This window comes from Palaemon carinicauda, unplaced genomic scaffold (assembly GCF_036898095.1).
Source record: "Palaemon carinicauda isolate YSFRI2023 unplaced genomic scaffold, ASM3689809v2 scaffold5, whole genome shotgun sequence".
Lineage (NCBI taxonomy): Eukaryota > Metazoa > Arthropoda > Malacostraca > Decapoda > Palaemonidae > Palaemon > Palaemon carinicauda.
Genome location: NW_027171761.1, coordinates 107097 through 134853, shown reverse-complemented (window position 1 = coordinate 134853; position 27757 = coordinate 107097). Strand labels below are relative to the sequence as shown.

The 27757-nt window shown below is 37.3% G+C and overlaps 1 protein-coding gene across 1 annotated transcript in view; it reads right to left on the bottom strand.

Annotated features, from left to right (window-relative positions):
- Positions 1-7259: 7259 nt before the first annotated feature.
- LOC137637033 (dnaJ homolog shv-like) overlaps positions 7260-27757 on the bottom strand; it is a 49968-nt gene continuing 29470 nt past the window's right edge. Inside the window, exons 5-8 of the mRNA XM_068369345.1 lie at positions 25546-25695; positions 18252-18354; positions 15689-15848; positions 7260-8637 (exon numbers count right to left, since the gene is read on the bottom strand). Coding sequence (XP_068225446.1) covers positions 8573-8637; positions 15689-15848; positions 18252-18354; positions 25546-25695 — 478 coding nt within the window. The 3' untranslated portion in view covers positions 7260-8572. The remainder of the gene's footprint in view (positions 8638-15688; positions 15849-18251; positions 18355-25545; positions 25696-27757) is intronic.

The following is a 27757-nucleotide window of genomic DNA, read 5'->3' as shown; positions in this document are numbered from 1 at the left end:
ACTTACGCTTATTAATATAATGGATTTTTCCCTGTACCATAAACATTATTAATGGAAAAAACTTAAGCTTAGATTTTATCCAATTCTACTTTCAAATAAGTTGGGATAATGTCTTGTTATCAGTTTTGGCAATTCATTGTAATAAGTTTGGTATTTCTAAACTTTTCTTATCCGATTCATCCTCTTCTTTGCATGGGTCACACACATTATCTGTGTATTTACTATGAAATCTCCTTTTAGTTTTCTGAGCATGAAATTACTGTAAATGTCCTGTGGTATTTTCTTTGCTCACATCACAACCATCATCTATATACTTTCCCCAGATTTTTTTTAATTATCATTATTATTTTTAGTGTTCGTTTTCATCATTAAGATTGCTTTATTCATATCCATTTCTCTAAAGGTGCCTCTACACGATTAATCTTTTGGCATGAAAAGAAATTGTCCTCAATATTAATTGAGTCTAGCATGTCCCCTCATAAGGATAAATGATAAGCCTCAATTTTAATGGTCAATCTACTGTTCCTTACTTGACTTCATACAGGTAACAAGATTAAATATGCTCAATTTAAAAGCGAATTTCAGGGGAAAGTATGAAGATAATTTGTGTGACCTGTGGAAAGATGAAGAAGATACTACCGAACATTTATTTTTATGCCCAAAATTAGGACAGCTAATGAAAGTAGACATAAGTAGCCTATAGGTACGCTGAAAAAAATCCTAGCAGGGATCTGGCTGCACTTATAGGTAGGGCAATGCACATGAAAGAAGAATTTAAGAAGTCCAAACTGACCACAATAGGTTGCCAATACTGATGATACCAAGGTGTTATCCTATCTGAGTTCAAGGTAGAATGGGATAAAAGTAGAAATTGAGAATTACATTATTAATTTATTTATGGTACAGATAAAATAAGCTTAATTACAATATTAAGACTAAGTTTAGAAGCTTTGCGCCTATCTATAAGGTGGGCAATTCGGAACCAGGAACCAGCTTTTAAGATAGCCAAGGTCCAAGGATGTTTTTTAACACACTTGAAATTAAGTGAAACTAAATATTCAAGAGTTTGTTAAGGGTAAAGTGCACATTTTAAGGAGTTATTGCATATGGTGACTCCATTGATCTCAAAGAGAAACAGTCATGAGAGCAGCTATCTCAATTCTCACAAACCGAACGCTTATCGGTCATCTTTCGTAATCTTTCTACGGCTGGTAACACGTTTGAAGTCTTGAAATTTGACCTTGCGCATTACCAAGGTCTACATATATAGACCTTGCGCATTACAAGACATTCAGCATTTCACGCCGGATATTAATAGTTTCTTGTCAAATCCACATAATCGAAGTTTCCTCTTGAAAGTCTTAATATCTTAAATCTTTCGATTGTTTCATGGGAGCTTATTGTATAGTCACGGGCCGCATATTTAAAAGGCTTTAGCGCCTACAGTAGTCATGTAACAAGGTTCTAATAGTTTGAAATCATCTGTAACACGATTTGTTTGCTGCGCAATATGTAGCAATTCTCTTATAGATATTTCGGACGCCTGGTTCTGATAACTTGATGAGTACAGTATTATTATTATTATTATTATTACTTGCTAAGCTACAACTCTAGTTGGAAAAGCAGGATGCTATTAGTTTAGGGGGCTAAAACAGGGAAAATAGCTCAGCGAGGAAAGGAAACAAAGGAAAATGAAGTATTCTAAGAAAAGCATCAAGATTAAACTCAGTTCTTACACCAACAGGCAATCAGAGTAAATCAATTAGTGCAGGAGTGATTCTTTTTATTTTTTTATTTTCCCGTCTAATTTAATATAATTTTGTACACATTTATTTGAAATTAGAAAATAATTCAGAAGGGGTATCTAGTTGGTGGGACCTATCGGATGTGTGTGTATATATATATACATATATATATATGTATATATATATATATATATATATATATATATATATATATATATATATATATATATATATTTACTTGCTTAGCTACAATCCTAGTCACAGAGCAGGATGCTATAAATCCAGTTGCTCCAACAGGAAAAAATACCAACGAGGAAAGGAAAAAAAAAGAGGAAAATAAAATATTTCAAGAGTAACATTAGAATTAATATCCCATGTAAACTTTATAAACTTTAACAAAACTAGAGGAAGAGAAATAAGATAGAATAGTAGTAGGTTGACCAGGGCACCAGCTCCCCATTAAGATACTACCACTAGAGAGTTACAGCATCTTTTGACTGGCCAGACAGTACCACATTGGATCCTTCTCTCTGGTTACGGTTCATTTCATCTTTGCCTATACACGCAAACACACTGAATAATCTGGCCTATTCTTCTTCGTCAACCAAGGGGTTACTGCACTGTAATTGTTCAGTGGCCACTTTCTTCTTGTTAAGGGTAGAAGAGACTCTTCATCTATGGTAAGCAGCTCTTCCAGTAGAACGACACTCCAAAATCAAACCATTGTTCTCTAGTCTTGGGTAGTGCCATAGCCTCTGTACCATGGCCTTCCACTGTCTTGGGTTAAAGTTCTCTTACTTGAGGGTACACTCGGGCACACTATTCTATCTAATTTCTCTTCCTCTTGTTTTGGTAAAGTTTATATAGATTATATAGGAGATATTCATTTTAATGTTGTTACTCTTGAAATATCTTATTTTTCCTTTTTTCCTTTCCTCACTGGGCTATTTTCCCTGTTTGAGCCCCTAGGCTTATAGCATCCTGCTTTTCTAACTAGGGTTGTAGCTTAGCAAGTAATAATAATAATAATAATAATAATAATAATGATAATAATAGTGTGCCCCAGTGTACCCTCAAGCAAGAGAACTCTAACCCAAGACAGTGGAAGACCATGGTACAGATGCTATGGCACTACCAAAGACTAGAGAACAATGGTTTGATTTTGGAGTGTCGTCCTCCTAGAGGAGCTGCTTGCAATAGCCAAAGTCTCTCTTCTACCCTTACCAAGAGGAAAGTAGCCACTGAACAACTACAGTGCAGTAGTTAACCCCTTGCACGAAGAAGAATTGTTTGGTAATCTCAGTGTTGTCAGATGTATGAGGACAGAGAAGAATATGTAAAGAATATGCCAAACTTTTTAACGTATGTGTAGGCAAAGGGAAAATGGACCGTAACCAGAGAAGGATCCAATGTGGTCTGTCTGGCCAGTCAAAGGACCCAATAACCCTCTAGCGGTAGTATCTCAACGGGTGGGTGGTGCCCTTGCCAACCTACTACCTAATATATATATTATATATATATATATATATATATATATATATATATATATTTAATAATCTATATATCCTTTTCTAAATGTGGACACCTTAACATGGTGAACGGTTTGTGCATCTCTATGATTAGGGCCAACAATACAAAGTTGGTTTGCTATGAGCGATCAGTCTCTCCCACTATCACCAATCCGTAGTGGCCAAACTCTAGACATGACCAAGGGTATTTCTGATGGCTTTGTCCTTCTCTGGGCTAGAAATATATAAAAGCAAGCAATATTTCCCTGGCGAAAGATGGCTACCTTCTACACGAATGTTGGCTAGGTTCAAGTGGCATCTCTTGCACGATATCTATTACTTATATCTTTTCATTGTTACAGTTTTTATAGTTTGTATAGGAGATATTTATTTTAATGATACTGTTCTTAAAAGTTTATTTTTCCTTGTTTCCTTTCCTAACTGGGCTATTTTCCCTGTTGGAGCCCTTGGGCTTGTAGCCTCCTTTTCCAACTAGAGTTGTAGTTTAGCAAGTAATAATAATAATAATAAGTCTATGCTTTCAGAATCAGCTGATCAAGGCAATTTCCTGAAGGATATTTTATTTCCAATAAGAAACAATGTTTAAACTATCATTTTATCATACTAGGGTAGATAGTTTTATTTGAAATACTTCTATTTTATTTATCGATTTCCCAGTAAATTCTCCCCACCTAAAACTTGGATAGGATAGAAGCTACACTTGGTAAAAAAAAATAAGTATGGGTATAACAATTCATATTTATATTTGGTAGTATATAACATTTGCCTTTTCGCCAAAGCGGTTAAAGGTATAACGTAACGATAAATTGTCATATTCCACATAAATTTGTAACATAATTCGGGCAATTATTTAATAGTGCACATTGATTTATATCCAAGCAAAATAACCGTTATCAGATTCAATTGTTCGTAACAAAACCTGTTTTCCCATTCAGTTTCTACTGTAGTTGTTTAGTTTACGCAATGACTATAACATTATTAACGATACTTTTATAATTTTCCTTCACTTTAAATAAATGCATTTTCAAAGCCATGAATTACCAACAAAAAATTCATATTGGTACTGTATGTAAATTGAAGCATGGGACAAATTCATTTTATTCGCATCTTCAAAAATTTATTCATTGAAGCCTCGTATATCTGGGCATTGGTGTATTAACTTTTCTTGAAATGCAAATTATAAGCAAATACCATAGGAAATAAATATATCAACATGTGTGTAAAATTCTTTGTAGTTCTGACCATCCTGACCAGACCGTAGTGCTAGATATGCAGTTAATTCTTACAATCTTGCCTTCTGAAACATGAGATTCAATATTACAAAACATTCTAGAGGTTTAATTCCAGCTGTGATCACAATGTGAAATGATCTTCCCAATTATCATTATTATTACTTGCTAAGACACAAGAGAAGCTTGGCTGATTAGTGACAGAATTTGGAAGTGTGTGTGAGAGAAGGAAGTTGAGAGTTAATGTGGGTAAGAGTAAGGTTATGAGATGTACGAGAAGGGAAGGTGGTGCGAGGTTGAATGTCATGTTGAATGGAGAGTTACTTGAGGAGGTGGATCAGTTTAAGTACTTGGGGTCTGTTGTTGCAGCAAATGGTGGAGTGGAAGCAGATGTACGTCAGAGAGTGAATGAAGGTTGCAAAGTGTTGGGGGCAGTTAAGGGAGTAGTAAAAAATAGAGGGTTGGGCATGAATGTAAAGAGTTCTATATGAGAAAGTGATTGTACCAACTGTGATGTATGGATCGGAGTTGTGGGGAATGAAAGTGACGGAGAGACAGAAATTGAATGTGTTTGAGATGAAGTGTCTAAGGAGTATGGGTGGTGTATCTCGAGTAGATAGGGTTAGGAACGAAGTGGTGAGAGTGAGAACGGGTGTAAGAAATGAGTTAGCAGCTAGAGTGGATATGAATGTGTTGAGGTTGTTTGGCCATGTTGAGAGAATGGAAAATGGCTGTCAGCTAAAGAAGGTGATGAATGCAGGAGTTGATGGGAGAAGTACAAGAGGAAGGCCAAGGTTTGGGTGGATGGATGGAGTGAAGGAAGCTCTGGGTGATAGGAGGATAGATGTGAGAGAGGCAAGAGAGCGTGCTAGAAATAGGAATGAATGGCGAGCGATTGTGACATAGTTCCGGTAGGCCCTGCTGCTGCCTCCGATGCCTTAGAGGACCGCGGAGGTAGCAGCAGTAGGGGATTCAGCATTATGAAGCTTCATCTGTGGTGGATAAAGTGGGAGGGTGGGCTGTGGCACCCTAGCAGTACCAGCTGAACTCGGTTGAGTCCCTTGTTAGGCTGGAGGAATGTAGAGTAGAGGTCCCCTTTTTTGTTTTTGTTTCATTTGTTGATGTCGGCTACCCCCCAAAATTGGGGGAAGTGCCTTGGTATATGTATGTATGTACTACTTGCTAAGCTACAACTCTAGTCGGAAAAGCAGAATGCTATAAGCCCGAGGGCTCCAACAGGGAAAATACCTCAGTGAGGAAAGGAAATAAGGAAATTACAAGTAATTAACAGCTAAAAATATTTTAAGATCCAAAAAAATTTTCCACATATAAACTATGAACACTAAAAAAAAAAAAGGAAGAAAAATAAGATAGAATAGTGTGACCGAGTGTACCCTCATGCAAGAGAACTCTATCCGGTGGTTGAGTCGGTTAGACACTAGATAAATCTGTTACAAATGTTTTTCTGTTGAACAGTTTATGTTTCATTTCATAGCTCATATATTACTGGTCTATTTCTATATTTTTACTGATAAAACATGGCCTGGGGACATTTGCGTGTGCATAAGACATACCTTAATCTACCCACTTGGGTTTTATAGTGGACATCTTGAATTGTAAAAAAAAAAAAATCAGGGTGGACTTTCTGAAACCTTGTAGCAAGTGAGAAATTTAGGCCTAATTTCACTATAGTGATAATTTCGACCTGTAAACTCTGGGTACCCAAAATAAAAATGCCCGTATCTCCCTTGAAAATTAACGTACAAGGGGCACTTACCTCTTAAAATGTTCCGTTTTACGAACTCTTTCAAAATATATATAGAGCTGGGTTTCACACCAACAAAAGCTTACTTCAACAGAATAAAAATGTTCTGAAATATAAGGAAATAAAAGAGAATGATGCCAGACAAGGGAAGCTGTGTATATACATATAAAAGTAATCTAAATATCAAGTTCAATAATTGTCCCCACTATGGAAAACAGTTGTTCATTAGCCCAAAACAGAAAGCAAACTCAAGATGATTGCCTACAAATGTTAACAATTCAGTGTTGAAATGTAGATACCAGAACTGGCCATTAAAAATTCTAGAGAACTATAATTTTCACTTTTCTTAGCATCACGTTTACACTTGACACATTATTATTATTATTATTATTAGCTAAACTACAGCCCTAGTTGGAAAAGCAAGATCGTATAAGGCCAAGGGCTCTAACAGGGAAAAATAGTCCGGTGAGGAAAGGAAATATGGAAATGAATACACGATAGGAGAAATAATTAACAATAAAATATTTGAGAAACAGTAACATCATCAAAACAGATATTTCATATATAAACTATAAAAAGATTTATGCTAGCCTATTCAACATGAAAACATTTGCTGCAAGTTTGAACTTTTGAAGTTCTACCGATTCAACTACCCGATTAGGAAGATCATTCTACAACTTGGTCACAGCTGGAATAAAACTTATAGAATACTGTGTAGCATTGAGCCTCATGATGAAGGCCTGACTATCAGAATTAACTACATGCATTGTATTACGAACAGGATGGAACTGTCCGGGAAGATATGAATTTATGTAGTATATGAATATTGGGGAAGATTCAGATAAAAATTTAAATTGTGGTGATAATTCAAATGCAGATACGGAAATATATTTACACTTGAATTTAAGGGAGGCATCAAATTGCAACATGTAGATATACCATCACAATAACCCTAAGGCTAAATCACTTGAATGGAGATTGAAATAAAATCTTGTTGTACTTCACTTTTTTTTATTTCTAACAATTGTTTGAAAATCTTGTTGCAGCATTTACAAAAACACATACCTTGAAAGGATTGTTTAATGATTATAAATTGTTATTTTAATTAAATACTGTACTTAATCACAACTATAGTATAAAATGAGGCAGGTAATTTCAATGCACTAGACTGAATCAAGGTATAATGAACATAACTATACATCTGTTGTACTCAAGTTACATTCTAATATATAGAATTATTCACTTTAGAAATGAGTATGAATTGAGTTATAATACAAACCTAGTCATAATGAACAGTTTTCAACAATCCTAAAATACAATAGGAAACCCAACAATCACTCGTTACTGTTTATGACAAATATGCTGACAATGCAAATAAAGAAAATGTAACCAAGATAAACAGGCTTCACAAAACCCCAATCTATTTAGTTACTTCACTGAGAATATCTGTTTAAAATGTAACCAGGACTGAAATCAGATATTCAGAATGAAATTTTACTACTTAATATCACAATCTAGGGATGATATCATACTGTACCTTAAACTTTAAAAGCTCCATTTTGTTACAGTAAGGAATCTGTTGTGCTAATAATGCCAAAGTGATTGATGCCCAAAGAAATATCATATTTAGTGATGATAAAGTTAGGTGGGAGTAACAATAAATCTGATTAATGAGGATGAAGATTTTAAAATTTGAATGGCAGGTGCTAGAAATACACAAAACATTAATATTCCTGTAATATTTGTGACATCATAACATAACGCTGATACTTCCCAAAGTATCTGAAAACTGGATTGTATGGTACAGTATATCAAAATGGTAATGAATAATTAAATAAAAAACTGTCACTTATGCTTTCATTAATTATCAAAATGTTAACATTGATGCAAACATTTAAAACAATGTTAAATCACCATTAAGATGACATTTGAAAAACATACCACATAACTTTCTGATGTACATATACAGCATCACATTAATGTTCAAAATATTGACTGCTTGCAAGTACCTATTAGAAATGGAAACCATAACACTTCAAATACCTGCAAGTTCTACTCAAGAATGTCTTGGCAACTACAAATAGGGCATCAATTACTAAAATACAGACTCATTCAGATACAGTACAATTGTACCTAGTCTGAAAATTGCCCTGGATAACTTAAGTTTTGCAAAACAAAATTCACAGCTTCACATTGGGTATCCATCTTATCAAACAGAAGAATTATTCAAAGATCACCCTCCCACAACTGATTTACACATAAATATAACAAAAACTGTACAAATTTCCTATTTTACTGAGGAGATCAGTATCCACGAAGTCCATTATAAACTTTTCCTATGGATTCTTGATTTAATATTTTCTTGAGGCCTGAAATGAGTTTTTTTTTTATTATTGAGATTGATCTGTTCATGGTACAAGTTCAAATACATATCAAACATTTCTTAATACTATTCTAAAATTATCTTTTTTAACCTAACAGTTCCAAATACAATAAAAGTCCTTCAAACCAGCACCCGATACACTGGCAAGCCCGATTAACTGGCACCCACCAACCAAGCTTTATTTATTCATTAAATATTACCTAAAATTCGTTGACAATTGCTGGTTTAAAATTCCCGAGTATGCTCTTTATCCCTTTTACCCCCAATGGACGTAGTGGTACGTTTCACAAAACTCATCCCTTTACCCCCATGGACGTACCGGTACGTCCTTGCAAAAAGACTGCTATTTACATTTTTTTGGCATATTTTTTATAATTTTTTGAGAAATTTCATGCATTTTCCAAGAGAATGAGACCAACCTGACCTCTCTATGACAAAAATTAAGGCTGTTAGAGCAATTTAAAAAAAAATATACTGCAAAATGGGCTTGAAAAAAAAAAAGGCCTGGGGGTTAAGGGTTGGAAAGTTCCAAATAGCTCGGGGTTAAAAGGATTATCAACGAAACTCTTATTAAGCTTTGTTTTCAAGTTTTGTGCCTGGCTTACGAAATAGAAAGAATAAAACGTTTCTCAAATGATGTCAATTCATGTGCAGAACTTTCTAGCAAGGAAAGCATGTTCCTTCAAGCAAACTGATCTATGACCACTGTTTGAGCGCGCAAGCAAAACAATAGCTGATCATCTGTATTCTAGGATTGCATCAGCTGTTGTGGGGTAAGGCTCCTCTCTTTCCATTCATCAGAATTGAGGAATAAATAGGTGTGATGTGGTGTAACTTTACTTGAAAAAAAATATTATGTGAAATAACAAAATTTAAAAAACTATGTCAAAATAACCTTCAGAAAATGAGAAAAAATAATTCTTATTTTGCAAAATTTTAAGATTTAAAAAAAATTAAAGAAAATGAGAAAAAAGATTTTTACTCTCTACAGTATATGCAAGAATGTTGTTACTTAATATTTTCAGTACCTTACTTGTAAGAAACAAATGGGAAAAAACTGCTTTGAGCAGCTAAAGAATGAAAACAAAATTTATTACATTTGCCATAGTTAGGGTCCAAAGCTGGATTTTAATAAAACTGATGTTTTACCTAACTGTACCCAATAGTAATGCATGTAATATTCACTTAACTAAGGCCTGATTTCAGTTACAGTCGTATTATGAAATAATGAAACACGGTGAATATATACACAGTATTTTCCTCAGTTACGGTAATATGATCGAGACTATCGCCTACGCTTTTCAAATCAGCTGATTAAGGCAAGCTACAGAAGAATTTTTTATTTTAAATACTAAAAGAAAAATTACCACTTTTATAATTTTTATTTCAGAATAAATACCTTTTTCATAATTCATTTAACTGTAATGTCAATCCATAAGGCATATCGAAGTTTGGGGGAGATGCACTATAATTTTAGTCTTCAGCTTTGCAGTGCTAGATTTCAAAACTTAGGAAACTATGAAACTTTTCTTCCAATTTTTAGGTAGTTTTTGTGCAATTTGGTTTACCTTTATCATATACCAAATACACCAACTAATTTTTTTCTCCAGTTTTGGACGCTGCTTTCGCCGATTCCAAACAGCTTGAGCATAGATTGTTTCCCCAGCATCAGCCAAAACTTGTTGCAAAAATTTAACAGTATATTTCCTTGTTGATCTTGTGTCCATAGTGGACAAAGGTAAAATGTAATAATATATCAGTCACACTGTACTTACACCATTTGTATCAACTATGGTAATTGTTAACTATCGTACAAAAGTTGAAATGTAAAGAAATTAGCTGCTTTATCCAAACCAGTAGTTCATAAAATTTTTTTTTGTTCTTTTCACTAACGATACTTTTAACATTCACTTTAGCTTTTTTAATTTATTGAACTAGAAGTTGGGTTAAAGAGATTAGATTATAATTTGGTCTAAAAATATGGACTTGTATAATACACAAGATGCTTAAAATAATTTAGTTTTTTGGAGGAGAAGGGGGAGGGTTGAAAATTTGTATGTTGCACAATATGCAAGATTGCAGGAGAAAACCTATAAATTTTAAGCCTTTTTTTCTTTCCTTAAAACTGTTTCAAGTGATTGATATTGATTTCCTCCTGACTAGCATGTCCGAGGTCACTTGGGTGATATAACAGGAGGTTTGAATAATGTTTTAAAGTATTTTTAAGGGGTCACCTTATACCAGTGGTTCTCAAACTATGAGTCGTGACTCAAAGTTAGGTCGTGAGATCAATTTTGATGGGTCGCAGGGATACAGGAACATTATCATGCTTTCAGTTCCATTTGTAACAACATACCTTTGCGAGCAAGGTTTCTCGGCTCTGACTCGAAGACAAAATAAATCGAGGAATAAGCTTAACCCCGAGCATGATACGAGATGCTGCCTTCCTACAATGATTCCACAATTTGACAAACTTGTAAATGAGAAGCAGCACCATGGATCCCATTAATTTAGTTTTGTGGATGAAAAGTAGTGCCATGGATTCTTTTAACTTAGTTTTGTGAATTAAAAGCAGTGCCATGGATCCCACTAGTTTAGTTTTGTGAATGAAAAGCTGTACACATTTTATTTCCAAAATAAAATGTATATATCATTGTACATTTTCTTTCTTTTTACTTTACTCTGGGTCGTGAAGGAATGAAATGTTCCAAATAAGGTCGCTCATGAAAAAGTTTGAGAACCACTGCCTTATACCATGGCACTTTCGATTATCCAGCATCAGCAAAGATTAAAGGTGCCGGTTAAAAGGACATACAGTATACTATACATGTTTGTTTTATTGTTCTGAAAAGGTTGAAGATAACATCACCACCATTATATATGCTTATGCAAAGATAATGGATTTAAAGAAGCTGTCTAGAGTTACATAGCTGCTTTTAATTTAGGAATTTAAAGGTATCTTATGTGTCAGACTTAGTCAAAATTAATTTGTACAATGCTGAATACTGATTTTAATTAGGATCTCAAACATATTGATAAATATTTTTTGGTAGTTCTGTAAAACAAAGTATTAAATCATGGTTCAAATATAAATAATAAGAAACCAATGTATAAGGTACCAGAAATTTCTGAACCCCAATTGAAGTGACAAACACGTGCCATGGGGTGGCTTGACCTTCACGTACGTAGGACTTTACTGAAGTTCGCATCTAGCCCCACATCAGAAAAATCTGGTGTAAAAACTAATAATAACGATGAAAGTGCGTTTGACAGTACTCCCAAAGCAAAGGAACTCTAAACAAGGACTAAAGGAAAGTACACAATCCGGTACTTGAAAAAATTGAGAAATGGTTGTCACTAAGTGAATGGCATAAATGAGACACTTGAGAAGACCAGATAATTACACAGCAGCAAATTTACTTTAATTAATGAAGTAAAATATAATTGAAAAGAAGATACCGTATATTTCCGCATAGCCTATAAGGCGACCTTTATATAAGACGAGGTACAAAATTAGAGAAAATGGCATATGACGAAGTGAAGACAGATATATTGCACAACTGTCAGATTCAGTTCCAATGCCATCATCAGTGTTTTACATTTGTATATTCCTTTTGAGTTTTTGGGATGAAGTCATTGAGCTTCAGCACGGCATATTCCCGTGCTGAAACTTGGTGACGGGCAAGAGGGCTCTCGAACTTGTGGAAATTGCTCCCCAAGTAAGAGAAACTGGTAATTTAGAGGAGTGGAAGATAGTAAAAGAAAATTTTGTTGGGATTGCAAGTGATGTGTGTGGAAAGAAGGTTGTTGGAGGCAGCATGAGGAAGGGTAGTGAATGGTGGAATGAAGGAGTGAAGGTAAAAGTGGAAGAGAAAAAGAGGGCTTTTGAAGAATGGCTGCAGAGTAATAGTGTAGAGAAGTATGAAAGATATAGAGAGAAAAATGTGGAAGTAAAGTGCAAGGTAAGTGAGGCAAAGAGGGCAGCTGACCTGAGGTGGGGTCAGGGATTGGGTCATTCATATGAAGAGAATAAGAAGTTTTGGAAAGAAGTGAAGAGAGTAAGGAAGGCTGGTTCAAGAATTGAAGAGACAGTGAAAGATGGAAATGGAAGGTTGTTAAAAGGAGAGGGGGCAAGGAAAAGGTGGGCGGAATATTTTGAAAGTTTACTGAATGTTGAGGATAATAGGGAGGCAGATATAATTGCTGTTGCAGGTGTTGAGGTGCCGGTGATGGGAGATGAGAATGAGAGAGAGATTACAAGAGAGGAAGTGAGGAGAGCACTAGATGAAACGAGAGTAGGAAAAGCATCTGGTATGGATGGTGTGAAAGCTGAGATGTTGAAGGAAGGGGGTGTGACTGTACTTGAATGGTTGGTGAGATTGTTTAATATGTGTTTTGAGTTGTCAATGGTACCAGTATATTGGGTTTGTGCATGTATTGTACCACTATATAAGGGTAAGGGAGATGAGCGTGAGTGTTGTAATTTACGGGGTATTATTTTATTGAGTGTAGTTGGAAAAGTGTATGGTAGAGTACTGATTAATAGGATTAAGGATAAAACAGAGAATGCAATCTTAGAAATACAGGGTGGTTTTAGAAGAGGTAGGGGTTGTATGAATCAGATTTTTACAGTTAGGCAGATATGCGAGAAATATCTAGCAAAAGGTAAGGAGGTGTATGTTGCGTTTATGGATCTGGAGAAAGCATATGATAGAGTTGATAGGGAAGCAATGTGGAATGTAATGAGGTTATATGGAGTTGGTGGAAGGTTGGTGCAAGCAGGGAAAAGTTTCTACAAAGGTAGTAAAGCATATGTTAGGATAGGAAATGAAGTGAGCGATTGGTTTCCAATGAGTGGGGCTGAGACAGGGATGTGTGATGTCACCGTGGTTGTTTAACTTGTATGTTGATGGAGTGGTGAGAGAGGTGAATGCTCGAGTGCTTGGACGAGGATTGAAACTGGTAGACGAGAATGACCATGGATGGGAGGTAAATCAGTTGTTGTTTGCGGATGATACTGCACTGGTTGCAGACGCGGAAGAGAAGCTTGGATGATTAGTGACAGAATTTGGAAGGGTGTGTGAGAGAAGGAAGTTGAGAGTTAATGTGGGTAAGAGTAAGGTTATGAGATGTACGAGAAGGGAAGGTGGTGCGAGGTTGAATGTCATGTTGAATGGAGAGTTGCTTGAGGAGGTGGATCAGTTTTAAGTACTTGGGGTCTATTGTTGCAGCAAATGGTGGAGTGGAAGCAGATGTACGTCAGAGAGTGAATGAAGGATGCAAAGTGTTGGGGGCAGTTAAGGGAGTAGTAAAAAATAGAGGGTTGGGCATGAAAGTAAAGAGAGTTCTATATGAGAAAGTGATTGTACCAACTGTGATGTATGAATCGGAGTTGTGGGGAATGAAAGTGACGGAGACAAAAATTGAATGTTTGAAATGAAATGTCTAAGGAGTATGTCTGGTGTATCTCGAGTAGATAGGGTTAGGAACGAAGTGGTGAGGGTGAGAACGGGTGTAAAAAATGAGGTAGCAGCTAGAGTGGATATGAATGTGTTGAGGTGGTTTGGCCATGTTGAGAGAATGGAAAATGGCTGTCTGCTAAAGAAGGTGATGAATGCAAGAGTTGATGAGAGAAGTACAAGAGGAAGGCCAAGGTTTGGGTATGGATGCAGTGAAGGAAGCTCTGGGTGATAGGAGGATAAATGTGAGAGAGGCAAGAGAGCGTGCTAGAAATAGGAATGAATGGCGAGCGATTGTGACGCAGTTCCGGTAGGCCTTGCTGCTTCCTCCAGTGCCTTGGATGACCACAGAGGTAGCAGCAGTAGGTGATTCAGCATTATGAAGCTTCATCTGTGGTGGATAATGTGGGAGGGTGGGCTTTGCCACCTAGCAGTACCAGCTGAACTCAGTAGTCCCTTGTCAGGCTGGGAGGAACATAGAGAGGAGAAGTCCCATTTTTTTTGTTTCATTTGTTTGATGTTGGCTACCACCCAAAATTGGGGGAAGTGCCTTGGTATATGTATGTATGTATCTCCTATATAAACTATAACAACTTTCAAAAACAAGAGGAAGAGAAATATAGAATAGTGTGCCCGAGTGTACCCTCAAGCAAGAGAACTAACCCAAAACAATGGAAGTCCATGGTACAGAGACTATGGCACTACCCAAGACTAGAAAACAATGGTTTGATTTTGGAGTGTCCACCTAGAAGAGCTGCTTACCCTAGCTAAAGTCTCTCTTCTACCCTTACCAAGAGGAAAGTGGCCACTGAACAATTACAGTGCAGTAATCCCTTGGGTGAAGAATTGTTTGGTAATCTCAAGTTGTTAGGTGTATGAGGAGAGAGGAGATTATGTAAAGAATAGGCCAGACTATTCAGTGTGTGTGTGTGTGTGTGAGGGGGGGGGGTTTGCAAAGGGAAAATGAACCGTAACCAGAGAGAAGGATCCAATGTAGTGCTGTCTGGGCAGTCAAACTCTATAATTCTCTGGAGGTAGTGTTTTGTTAATACTACAAGGATTTGGAGAGCAACATGAAGCAACAGTAGTAGTATCAGATTTATAAGAATTTGCACCATCTGGCCTGGCACTGGGCACCAGGATTCCACTTAGCACAGAAGTGTAACTAGGGGGGGGGGGGAACCTACTCAGTTGTGGACTAAACTACCCTTCAGGATGTAACAGCCTTAACGCACTCTTACTGCTCTCCTCAGAAAGGTACACAGGAGTTTACTTTTTCCATGGTCTCATTTTAATACCTATCTATAATCCAGCTCGGGTAACAAGCATTGAGGTATATACACTCACTTTTCCGTATTCTTCCATACATTTATATCGAGCGCCCATTTATAGGGGACAAACTTGCATGCCACTAACTGGACAAGAAAATCCTCCACTACCCATCATGATTGTATGAGTTAAAATGAGAGGATATAAGTAATGATTCATAATTCATACTCTGAATGCAACATATTTTATCACAAGGCAAAATTTTAACAACTAATCTACTCATAACAAAATTCACCAAATTCAACTTACGTTCTTTGTCTTCATTACTGAATTCACCTTTGGGGAATTCAACATCAAATGTGATATAAAGAGTTCCAAAGAGGTTGTTGTTGTTATAATTAGGCATGCCCTCGCCCTTCTTCCGTATACGAGCCCCAGGCCAAGTGGGCTTTTCGCGCACTACATGTACCTGTAACAGGAATGTCATAAGGTTTTTCCAATTTATAAACTGTGCAATATATAAAATCTTGAAAGTAATTATTATTTTTCCTAGCTATACAAACCTTTAGTCCTTTAAAATAGGGAGACTCCCTTATTAGTGAGAAGGAAGTCCCCTTAAAACTAAACTGGTTGGTTCTTAGTACAGTATTCCCTGGAATATGCTAGTCTCCCTCATCATACACGGAAGCGAGGGAGAGGACTTCAACAACTACCTATCTACTCATTGATAACACCATCTCTCAACATTGAATCTTAATCAATTACCCCTTCAATTCATTTTCATTCCTTTCATCAAGTTTATCTAATTTTTAGCTTATTTTACTCTAATAATATTTGATTCCTTCCAACATAATAACTTACAAGCATTTTAGTTTAAATGCCTATAATTAAACAATACTTTGTAGTCCACAATATTTCACGTGTTTGTATTATTCAATGCATATTTTGTAGAGATGAATTAACTGTGTGACATTCTATTTATTGCAGACTTTGTATAGATGAATTTACTGTAATATTAATTCCCATATTAAAGAGTTCTGTCCAGAAACATCTAGCTTGTTCTATTTTTAACTACCTCCTCAAAGCAGACATCGGTTTGTTTATGAAATGATTTTCTCTCTATCTCTTATATCTTAATGAGCAAATTTAAACCTTGCTGCTGTTTTCTAGGCTACTCTCTTAATATGGTTTGAACCGATATGGTTCTAGAATATCTGATGACTGATCCTCATATTTTGCTTCATCATCTTCATTTACATCATCCAAATCTATAAAAAAAAAATTGCTCAAACCTACACTGTGTTTGCTGTCTGAATCCATTTTCACGTGGTTAACCGATTATAAACAAACCGGTGGGGGAGTCAAGTTGTCTCTTTGTGACGTCATACAATGGTGGCGCAGCCTTTGCCAAATTTTGCAAGTCTGGATGAGGCTTGTGCCGACTGGTGTAATTAATATTATCCCCAAAAGGACGTACCGGTACGTTTTGCAAAACACTGTTAATTACAAGTTTTTACATATTTTCTATAATTTTATGAGAAACTTCAGGCATTTTCCAAAAGAATGAGACCAACCTGACCTCTCTAGGACAAAAATTAAGCCTGTTAGAGCAATTTAAAAAAAATATATAGCAAAATGTACTCGAAGTTTAACCTTATGGTGGGGGTAAAAGGGTTAACCTATGGCTCTGAGTGAACTCTATTTTTTACATGACAACCTACCTTCAACACTCTAAAGGAACTGCTGGATAAGAGTGATCTTAATCAAAATTATTTGGGAATATCATACACCAATTAGACAAAGACTGGCCTCCTCAGATAAGGGACAAACCCCAGTTGAGCTGGCAATTAACAACCCCAAGGAGATAGATTGGCATATGATGCCGGGAGTGATCAGGTTGACACAAAAATTAGGGGCTTTAAAATTCCTGTTGCACTGAAGTTGGCAAATGGGATTCATGAGAGGAATTGATACAGTATAATAAATCTTCCAGTGGTCAAAGTTATGAAAGCTTCATTGTTCAATGTCAAACTTACTATAGTCAATTTCTTTTAGCGGTGCATATTTGCACCGACTCGCATGGGTGCCCTTTTAGCTCGGAAAAGTTTCCTGATTGCTGATTGGTTGGACAAGATAACTCTAACCAATCAGCGATCAGGAAACTTTTCCGAGCTAAAAGGGCACCGTTGCGAGTCGGTGCAAATAAGCCTCGATAAAAGAAATGGACTATAGTAAAGAACTTCTTGTTTAGTGCTCAATTAATTGAATGTCAGCCTTTTTTAGACAAGTTTATAATATCGGATGAAACTAATCTTCATTATAAGAACAAGATCCAGTCTCTATCCGACACGAGGCCATGGTAATCCTTTAGTTATCACCAGTGGTTATTACCTTAATATCACCATATGGATATTCCCATGGTAAAATAAAACTTTCGGAGAAAATAATACATGTCAAAAGACAAGGTTAACAATCATCACTGAAGAAAATAAAAAACTTTAGAAATTGGTATTAATAACGTAGTTTTCTCATTTTTCTGCTAATTTTGGTTCTTGTCTGTGTGGTAAGTCCTCTCAGTTTGCTTTCAGGCAAAATATAAACCAGTAACTGATCCATTTTATGATGAAGACAAATTGCTGCCTCTTCTCAAATACATAAGACAAGCCATAAACTGACAACTATTACCATAATCTTTGGTGAAAACTTCCTTTGTTACCCTAGAATTTTCTTTACTATAATTCGTAATAGAAAATGGTGTCCATGTCTTTACTACTAAGTGAATGAAATTTTTAATTCACTGTACATCTTCCTAATACTGTTTGCCATGCTTACTTCCATACTATGAATAAAAATAAAAGTCACAGCTTCCTACCTTATGACCATCCAGATGATCAATGTCAAGTTCAAATCCCAACAATGCTTCTTGCAAAGATAGAGTAACGTTTGTATAAAGGTCATCCCCGCGTCGCTCAAACCTGCAAAGACAGAAAAAAAAGCTATAAAGTATACAAGGTATGTCAATAAGGTAAATTAAAATGATAGTATAGTATATCTTAAAAGCAAAAAAAAAGTAAACCAATATGACAGTAGAGTATATTCCACAAATAAAAAAAAATCAAGTTATACCATAGATAAAAACAATTTAGGAGCACAGTTCATGATACCATACAGCTCTTGCTGTTTTTGTTTTTTAAATACATCGCAAATCCCCAGAAAATAGTAATAGCTACACTGTCCAATTACCAGAAAAATTAACATGGCACTACACAAATTTCAGTAAATTTTCAATAACTTTTCCCTTAATAGAAAATTTATGTTTTGAAAATCCATCACTAGCTCTCCTTCAAGGCATATCCGACACACACTTCATCATTCACTCTATTAAATTTGGATACCTTCACAATCTTAACTGCCATACTAAGCAGAGACCACAAATCTGGACACCATAGATTTTAGAGATGGCCAAGAACTTTAAAAAACAAATTTCAATAAAAAATTTTAATATCTAAAATTTGACATATGTTGATATTTCTTCTCCTCCAGAGGCTTAGTTCATTGACACTTAACCTCTAAATAACTGCAAAGATTCTGGGCAAAATAAGCCCCACCCCCGGATAATGTCAAAGCCAATCACGTTGTCTCCTGCATTAGCAGTAGCCACAATACATCCCCTTAGAAATTTCAAACTATACTAAGCTTATAATGTGTTATGACCGTTTTTAACGTGGTAGACAACATGATTGGCTATGATATTTTCTGGAATCTCTGCGGCGACTATAGTAAAGTAATGAAACACTTAGTTAATGGCAAAGAAAGGCCTTTATTTTAATTTCAAAGGCAAACTATTCCACGTCTCCTTGACATCGTAAATCAGTGGAGAGGAGGGTAGTCAAGGATGTGAACATAAAGCGAGTAAAGGAATAAATCTTATTGTAAGTCACAAATTTCTATTGAAATTTTAATTATTCCTACTTATGCAAATCTGCGTTCCTTAAACAGGGAGATGATTTTGAAGCAAGCTGGAATGGCCGTTGAATTCATTAATGAGGTTGTTAATTACAGGTGGATCATATGGGCAAGTAACTCCATCCACCACCTGTCAGAAAAGCCCCATTTCAAACTTTAGTCTCAGGACAAAGAGAGGTGGTTGAGAAGGTTAGTTTAAATTACAGGACTCATGTTTGTTTAGCTTGGAAAAATACGAACTATTTAAAAAATTTGTGATTTGTACTTATGCAAAATACAAACCACCATCCTTTAAATAGGGCTTCTTTAATAAATAACGATCCATGGAAGCTTGTTTCTGCTTGCTTTTCAAAATGTTCCTGAAATGACTCGGGCAAACGTCATTAAACTGAACAAGAATATTAGGAAGGCTTTTGAATTTTTCTCCTTTATTGTATCGTTTAGCTATCTATAAACAGTTGTTCAATTAATGTTAAGACAATTGGTTATATCTATTTTGTTTATAGAGAATCTGCTGAAATAAGGTTAACTAGAGTTACAGATATCCAGTAATTGTTGAGTAGCTTTAGCCATATTTAACAGATGACTTGCTTGTGAAAGTGCCACCGTGAGACTGCCAGTTGATGTTCGGTTGGACCCCGCCATCAATTACATCTCTGATACATTATTTACGTTAAATACATAACCATGGTGGCTAAAAAGTCTGACTAATTAATGTTTTTTTTTTTCTTTTTATTATTATTTTCATCGTAAAGATTATTTGGTTATTTCTTCCATAATGATCTAGCTGATATATTGATAAAAACTATAGCATAAATTCCCTAAAATCATGCTTAATGAACTGTATCCTTTACTGAGCAAAGTTTCAAAATGCTTCGTCCTGGAAACCTAGTCTTATTAGAAATGTGAGGAATGTGAGTTGCCAGTTGGTGACTTTCAAATGAAAATTACTGAATTCAAGTATCAACAGATTTCCTGTATACTGTACAATGAGCTGGAGTGTGACTGTGCTTTGCATGAGCTTAATAGGGGCACCTTGACACCTCGCTAACTCTCAAATACGTTCGGGAGCCGACGGCTTGAGCAATCCGTGTGATTGTGCAAGAATTAAACATTGTGACTTGACCAGGTAAGGATTCTTGGAGTGGTAAACTCCGCTAACTTGACCAAGACATTGTCCTACTCCCGCTCGCAAGGAGGACGGGGACATAAATATATTTTATATATCAAGATACACATGGGGTATGGTCTTTACCTGTAGACGGAGGCCAGCTTGCAAAGTTCTAGAGGTGCTGTACCGCAAGAGGGGGAAGATGAAGAACCAAGAGGCCAGTCACTCCATCATTCATCTCAGACTAACTCCCGGGTAATGACTGCCTCGACCGACTGCTACTTATCCTATAAGGGAGTTGAGGTGTCAAACCACATGTCATGAAACCACAATAGGACCTAAGGAGAAGGTACTGTATCCAGGTTCCTGTGGGTTTATTTTCAGGCAATGGCCAGTGAAGGTCATCCGACACTTCCAAGCACCTGCTTGAAGTATCTGCGTGACAGTAGTTCTTCTTGAATGCTCGAGACGTACTGAGGCCGCTAACATCCTGAGCTCCGGGTCTACGACCTTGAGGGGGAGTCCGAATTCAAGGCCCAATTGATGACCTGTCAAATCCAGGAAGAGATCGTATTCCTGGTGACTCTCCTCTTGACCTTGCTCGTACTAACAAACAACTTGTTGACGTGTGAGGGACAGTCAGTGGTTTGTTTAAGGTAACTCCTCAGAACCCTCACAGGGCAGAGTAACAATTGGTGTATGTCATCGGTTACAGTACCCTGTACTCTCAATCCGGATGGGCCCAAATCTAGGATCTGCTAAATCCAGATTTAGAGTCTTGGCAACGAACTCAGGGACAAAGTTCAGTGTTACTTGACCCCATTCCCTTGAATGGGAGACATTCTAGGAAAGACCTTGCAACTTGCTGAGACTCTTTTCGCAGAGGCCTGTGCGAGAAAGAAGACTGTCTTGAGCATAAAGTCATGGTCTGATAACTGATGCAACAGCTCATAGGGAGCTCCTTTCAGAGTTTGTAGTACGTGAAATATGTTTCCAAGAAGGTGGTCTGACTTCCGGCTGAGGGCAGGTAATATTAACTCTACTTAGTCTAAAGGCAAGGATCAAGGCCGAGCGATAACCTTTCACCGTCGAGACCAAGCAGTTTTCCTCCTGAAGGCATAAGAACAACTCCGCTATTATTGCAATAGTGGTGTCGAGAGAAGCAATACCCCTTCTACGACACCAACCACAAAAGATTGGCCACTTCACCTGATAGGATGGTCGAAGATGACTCCCGGAGGTATCTAGACACCCTTTTCGTCACTGCCTGTGAAAAGCCTCTTAACGAGTAGAGATACTGGACAACCTCCAAGCATGAAGACGTGGCAAAACCACTGCCTTGTGGCAAGTCTTTGCGTATGATTGTTAGAGTAGATCTGCAAGTGGAGGGAGCTCCATTGACATCTCTGTGAGCAGATGTAGAAGGTGTGAACACCATTTTGCACGTTGCCACATCGGCGCTACTAGGGTAATAGACAAATCTTGGATGCCCTTCCTTTGTTCAGAAGCCTCCTTACTAAGCAGAAGGATTGGGAATGCATAGCCGTCTAGATTGTCACATGAATATTGGAAAGTATCTTGCCAAAATGTCTAGGGATCTGATACTTGCAAGCAGTACACCAGAAGATTTCAGCTGAGGGATGTACCTAACAGGTCTATTATTGGCAAACTCCACAAAGTCAAGACTTTGTTGGCTACCTGATGATTCAAAGACCACTCGGAGCCAACTATGTGAGTCTTCCTGCTCATTTTGTCCGCCAGGACGTTTCTTTTGTCGGGATGAAACAAGCTGATAGGCCTACCAAATCGTCCTGAAAGCAGGTGTTGGTATTTTTAGAGAGCCAGAAAAGCTGCTCTCATTTCCAGGTTCATGTGGCACTGCTTCTCAGAATTAGACCTAGACCACAATCCAGAGGCCGTGTTGCAAAAGATGAGCCCCCACCCCTCTTTTGATGCATCTGAGAAGAGCATCAAATCTCGGGAAGGAGATTGGTGTCTAGCACACACCAACTCAAGTCTCTCTTTTCATGGCCCCACCAGAACCTGAAAGTTTGGAGGGTCATCATGACAAGACCAAAAGGTCTTTAGCTGCCACTGGATAGAATGGATGTGAAGATGGCTGTTGGGAACCAGGCGCTCAAGGAGGTCAAGTGCCCCAACAGGGAAGGCCACCTGTGTGCTGGTAGTGAATCTTGCATCAGAAAGGGGAGTGATGACCACTTTAGCCTCTCTATTCTGCTTTCGGACAGAAAGACTGCCTAGTTGTGCATCTATTTGCATCCTGAGACATACCAAGATGGTTGCAAAGAGGACTTCTAGTGATTTACGATGATCCCAAGATCGAAGCAAAACTTGAGAAGCCTGTCTCAATGTAAGAGAAGGGTCTCCAGCGAGTCAGCTTGAATCACCAAATCGTCTAGGTAATGTAATGGATGAATGCCATTTTTAAGAGCCCAGGTCGACAAGGGAAAATATCCCTGAGAAACAACTGGGGGACTGTGGACAGGCCGGAGCACAGCACCTTGAACTGGTAAATTCTTTTGTTCAGGATGAATATTAGGTAGTTCCTTGACAATGGATGGACTGGGATCTAGAAGTATGCATCTTTCACGTACAGTGTTATCATGAAGTCCTTTGGTCTGATGGTCTGACTGTTTCCGTTTCTGCCTTCTCCATCTTGAACGGAGTCTTCTGAACAAATTTATTCGCAATAGAGATCAATGATTGGTCTCCAGCCTCAAAATGCTTCATCTACAAGAAAGAGTCAACTGCAGAAGCCTGGGGATCTGTTTAGGGCCTCTTAAAAAGCATCCTTCTCTAGCATGTCTGGACATAAGCCTGAAGGAACTTTCTTTGCATAGGAACATGACATCACTAGATGTGGAGTCGAAGGAAAAAAAAAAAAAGAGAGAGAGAGAGAGAGAGAGAAAAACGTGGTAGCCTGAGTGGAGGATGGAAACCGATCAAGGTTTGGCTCCGTGTAACATCTACCTTTGCCGCCACCTCTGTAGGCATCCTCCAACAGGTGGATGGAGAGGAGGAACGCCCCCTAGCGGGCCCAACCACGTCTACCTCATGACCCTCTAGCATAAAAGGGCTGCTTGGGGCCTTGCTTCTTGATTGATTGATTAATTGATTTAAAGTTTTCAGGCATCCTGACATCTGAGGTCATTGACGTCGCCTTGCTTCTTGAAAGATATTTGCTCTGGAGCATGCGACCCTCTCTTATGCCCGTATCGTCTTGCTGGAAACTATCTCTGCGGGGTGGTGCTGAGGAGTAAGGACGTGATACCATTATCCTATTGAGGAGGGAGTCGTAACTTGTCTTCTTCCAACACTCAGTAACTGCTTCTCTCCTTGGCACATACCTTCGAAGTCTTGAGACGACAGAGCCACATCCTCTCAGCATCCAGTTGATCCACTGATTGACCTCGTTATAGGTCAGGAACTCAACTTTCCTGGCACCAGAAAGCAAGAAGATGGACACTGCCTCTCGTTTCTGCTCATGAAAAATCTTTCTTGAAGAGATACCCTACTGAGCCCAACCAGTGGTCCAACAATGAAGTGGCTTACATAGAGCACTTTGCAACCCACTCCATGTTTGCAGCATCCCCTGCCAAGAAAGACATCATTGATGCTCCCAACTTCTCTCAGATAGTGTTCTGGGTCAGAGCCAGATTGGCTGGATCCAAAGGCAGAGGAAACGGATTATCATAAACTATAGTAATATCTTGACATACGAGCATGCTGCTGAGCAAACTTTTGCATAGAGATACGAGCACAATTGCAGATGTTGACGCTAGGTGGCCAAGCGCTTGGAAGCTCTCGAAGCCTGCATCACTGAAAGAAACAACCAGTTTGTATTGAATAATTTAAGTGACGTTAAATCCCCGGCGTGTGTGAGAGGGAGTTTGGTGGCTGGTCTACCCTCCCCGCTAACTAGCGGCAGGTGGTTATACCTCTAAAATTTTATGACTAGTTTTTGCTTTCGCCAAAAGGTTTGTATCAGATGTTAGAACAAATACAAGTTTTAACAGGAACTATTTTGTACATCCATACTCAACGGTGAGTTAAAGAAAAGTGAGGAATATCAGACTGGAAAGGAGGCATGAGTCTTCGCCATGTACCTCCGCCAGTTCTATAACCATTCGTTATCCAACTCTAATGACCAATTCCAGGTTGTGCTGAGAAAATCTCCCTAATTAAAGGATGAAGATTTATGTGATGAGTAGGAATAGATTAAAATAAAAGCCCCTCTTGCCATTTACCACTAGTGTCATATCTAGTGGTATGTGTCTTGAAAGGAAAGAAAATTAGATTTTATATAAACTTTATGGGTAAATACGCATTGATAAACCAAGCCTTTGGATAAGCAATATGAACATCAGGGGAGAATCATAAAAATATCCTTTATCTTATATAACAGCTAATCAAACTTGCCCTCATTCACCTAAAAACCTACTTCTGTCATTTGCATTTAGTCACTTCATCTTGTGATTTTACATAGATTGGAATACTGTAGTCTTAGTCAAATTCAATGCCTATTCGAATGCAGTTTCTGCTTTAATGTCTATTCACAAAACAAATCAAAATAATAGTCAATTAATCCCTACATTAGAGTTTTTTTACCATATATGTTATCAGAGTGACTTTCAGAAGAATCTTTAAATGGGTTTTAAGTTACCCAATTATCTGTAGAATAAAAAATGTATAAAAAAAAATCTAATGGAGCAATGTACCTACTTCAGATTGGCTATAGTTGTACTAAGACAAGAAAACAGCTAAATCACTTAACTTCTTTACAGGGAGTTACACAGAAAAAAACTTCCTTGGCTTTCCTTTCAGGGGACTACAATTAAAGTGGTTACATAACTTCCTTATTTTTCCTTTCAAAGTACCACAAGAAAAGTGGTTACACAATTAAACTTCCTTACCTTTCCTCTCAAGGGGCATAAAAGCTACGTAGTTACATAAAATTCCTTACCCTTCCCTTCAAGGGGTGTAAAAGAAAGTGGTTATATAGATAACTTCCATATCTTTCCTTTCAAGGGACTACAATGAAAAATGGTTACACAATTAACTTTCTTACCTATCATGAGGCTGAGTCTTTATAATAATGATAAGATCACCAGGGTCCCCATCAATGTGAGGTTCTCCTTCACCGATAAAACGATGCTCCTGTCCGTCAACCATTCCAGGTTCAATTTCAAACTCAAGTGTCTTCTCTTCGTTAACAAGCCTGTAAAAAGAATTTAATTGATTATAACATACAGTAATAATTACACAATCATAACTTAAGAGTACTGAGCATCACATCTCTTCTTAGAATTTGCTTCAAAAGATGAATGCTATTATTATCATCATAACTTTACACTTCCAAACACCTTGAAATGAACCTAACATGCTTTAATATAATTCTTCTTCATTCATTTCTATACTTGAAGAATTTCAGGGTATGCTTTGATAGGAACAAAAATCAATAATGTGGCAATGATATAAAAGCCTGGTCAGATGAGTAAAAAAAAAAAAAAAACTACTGTACTTACACATTTTTTACAGTGAAATAGGTTCTTAAATGATAAAAATTAGTCAGGCAAATAACATAATTAATAGTAAATGATAATGCCCACCTATCAAATTTTTAATATAATCTACTTACTGTGGTCTCTACAAAGAAATTTGATAATTTGCTATTTTTATTTCTTGACTTTGACTTTAAAGAATTACAATTATGATTCCATTTATATTCTCTAAAGCTTTCATAATGGCTACATTTCTAAACTGGTGTACAACCTATCAAAATATCTGGATACCACTGCAAATGATAGCAAAATTACAAACAAATTATTGAAAACATTGTAACTTGACCAAGCACAGAAAAAAAAATCCTGCACATGAGTAAAAGAAAATCTCTTACAAACTTCTTTATATTATCATTATAATTAAGATGAAGTGTCTATGGAGTATGGCTGGTGTATCTCGAGTAGATGGGGTTAGGAACGAAGTGGTGAGAGTGAGAACGGGTGTAAGAAATGAGTTAGCAGCTAGAGTGGATATGAATGTGTTGAGGTGGTTTGGCCATGTTGAGAGAATGGAAAATGGCTGTCTGCTAAAGAAGGTGATGAATGCAAGAGTTGATGGGAGAAGTACAAGAGGAAGGCCAAGGTTTGGGTGGATGGATGGAGTGAAGAAAGCTCTGGGTGACAGGAGGATAAATGTGAGAGAGGCAAGAAAGCGTGCTAGAAATAGGAATGAATGGCGAGCGATTGTGACGCAGTTCTGGTAGGCCCTGCTGCTTCCTCCAGTGCTTCAGATAACCGCGGAGGTAGCAGCAGTAGGGGATTCAGCATTATGAAGCTTCATCTGTGGTGGATAACAGGGGAGGGTAAGCTGTGGCACCCTAGCAGCACCAGCTGAACTCGGTTGAGTCCCTTGTCAGGCTGGGAGGAACGTAGAGAGTAGAGGTTCCCTTTTTGTTTTTGTTTCATTGTTGATGTCGGCTACCCCCCAAAATTGGGGGAAATGCCTTGGTATATGTATGTATGTATGTAAAATTAAGATCACAGTGATGGCTGAAGTCATTATAAGGAGAAAACACAGCAAACTTGCTGTTGTGATCAGGAATAAAAATTTTGTAATCTATATTTGTAATTTTTGGAATAAAATGTTTCAAGTCTAACCACTTCCATTAGTCAGGCTTCCAGAGAAAAGGAAAGTCCCAGTCATCCCGAAACAAAATGGTTTTTAACAATGATGCTTGAGATCCTTTATTTATAAAAGTATTCTTTAGTCTTTGGTGAGGGCAAATCCCAGGTCAAGAAAGTCTTTAAAAAAAAAAAAAAAAAAAAAAAAAAAAAAAAAAAAAAAAAAAAAAAAGTGATAAATAATTCTGTCAAGATTCAGGGCAATCCAGTCTATAAAGCTCTAATCAAAAGGAAGCAGTGATGGGCAGAATAAGCCCTGATTTAGGACAAGCACGCATTGCATTTCAAGAGCAAAGGCGATTATGACTTTGTCTCAAAACCTGGTACAGGGGACTATAATAATTTTTTTTTTAATGAGGAACATTTGCACCGACTCGCAGCGGTGCCCTTTTAGCTCGGAAAAGTTTCCTGCTATCTGATTGGTTAGAATTATCTTGTCCAACCAATCAGCGATCAGGAATCTTTTCCGAGCTAAAAGGGCACCCCTGTGAGTCGGTGCAAATCTGCCTCACTAAAAAGAATTGACTATAGGAGGTCATTCTATACCCATGTACAAATGGGAAAAAATCCATAATTTACAATATGAAATCAAAGTTA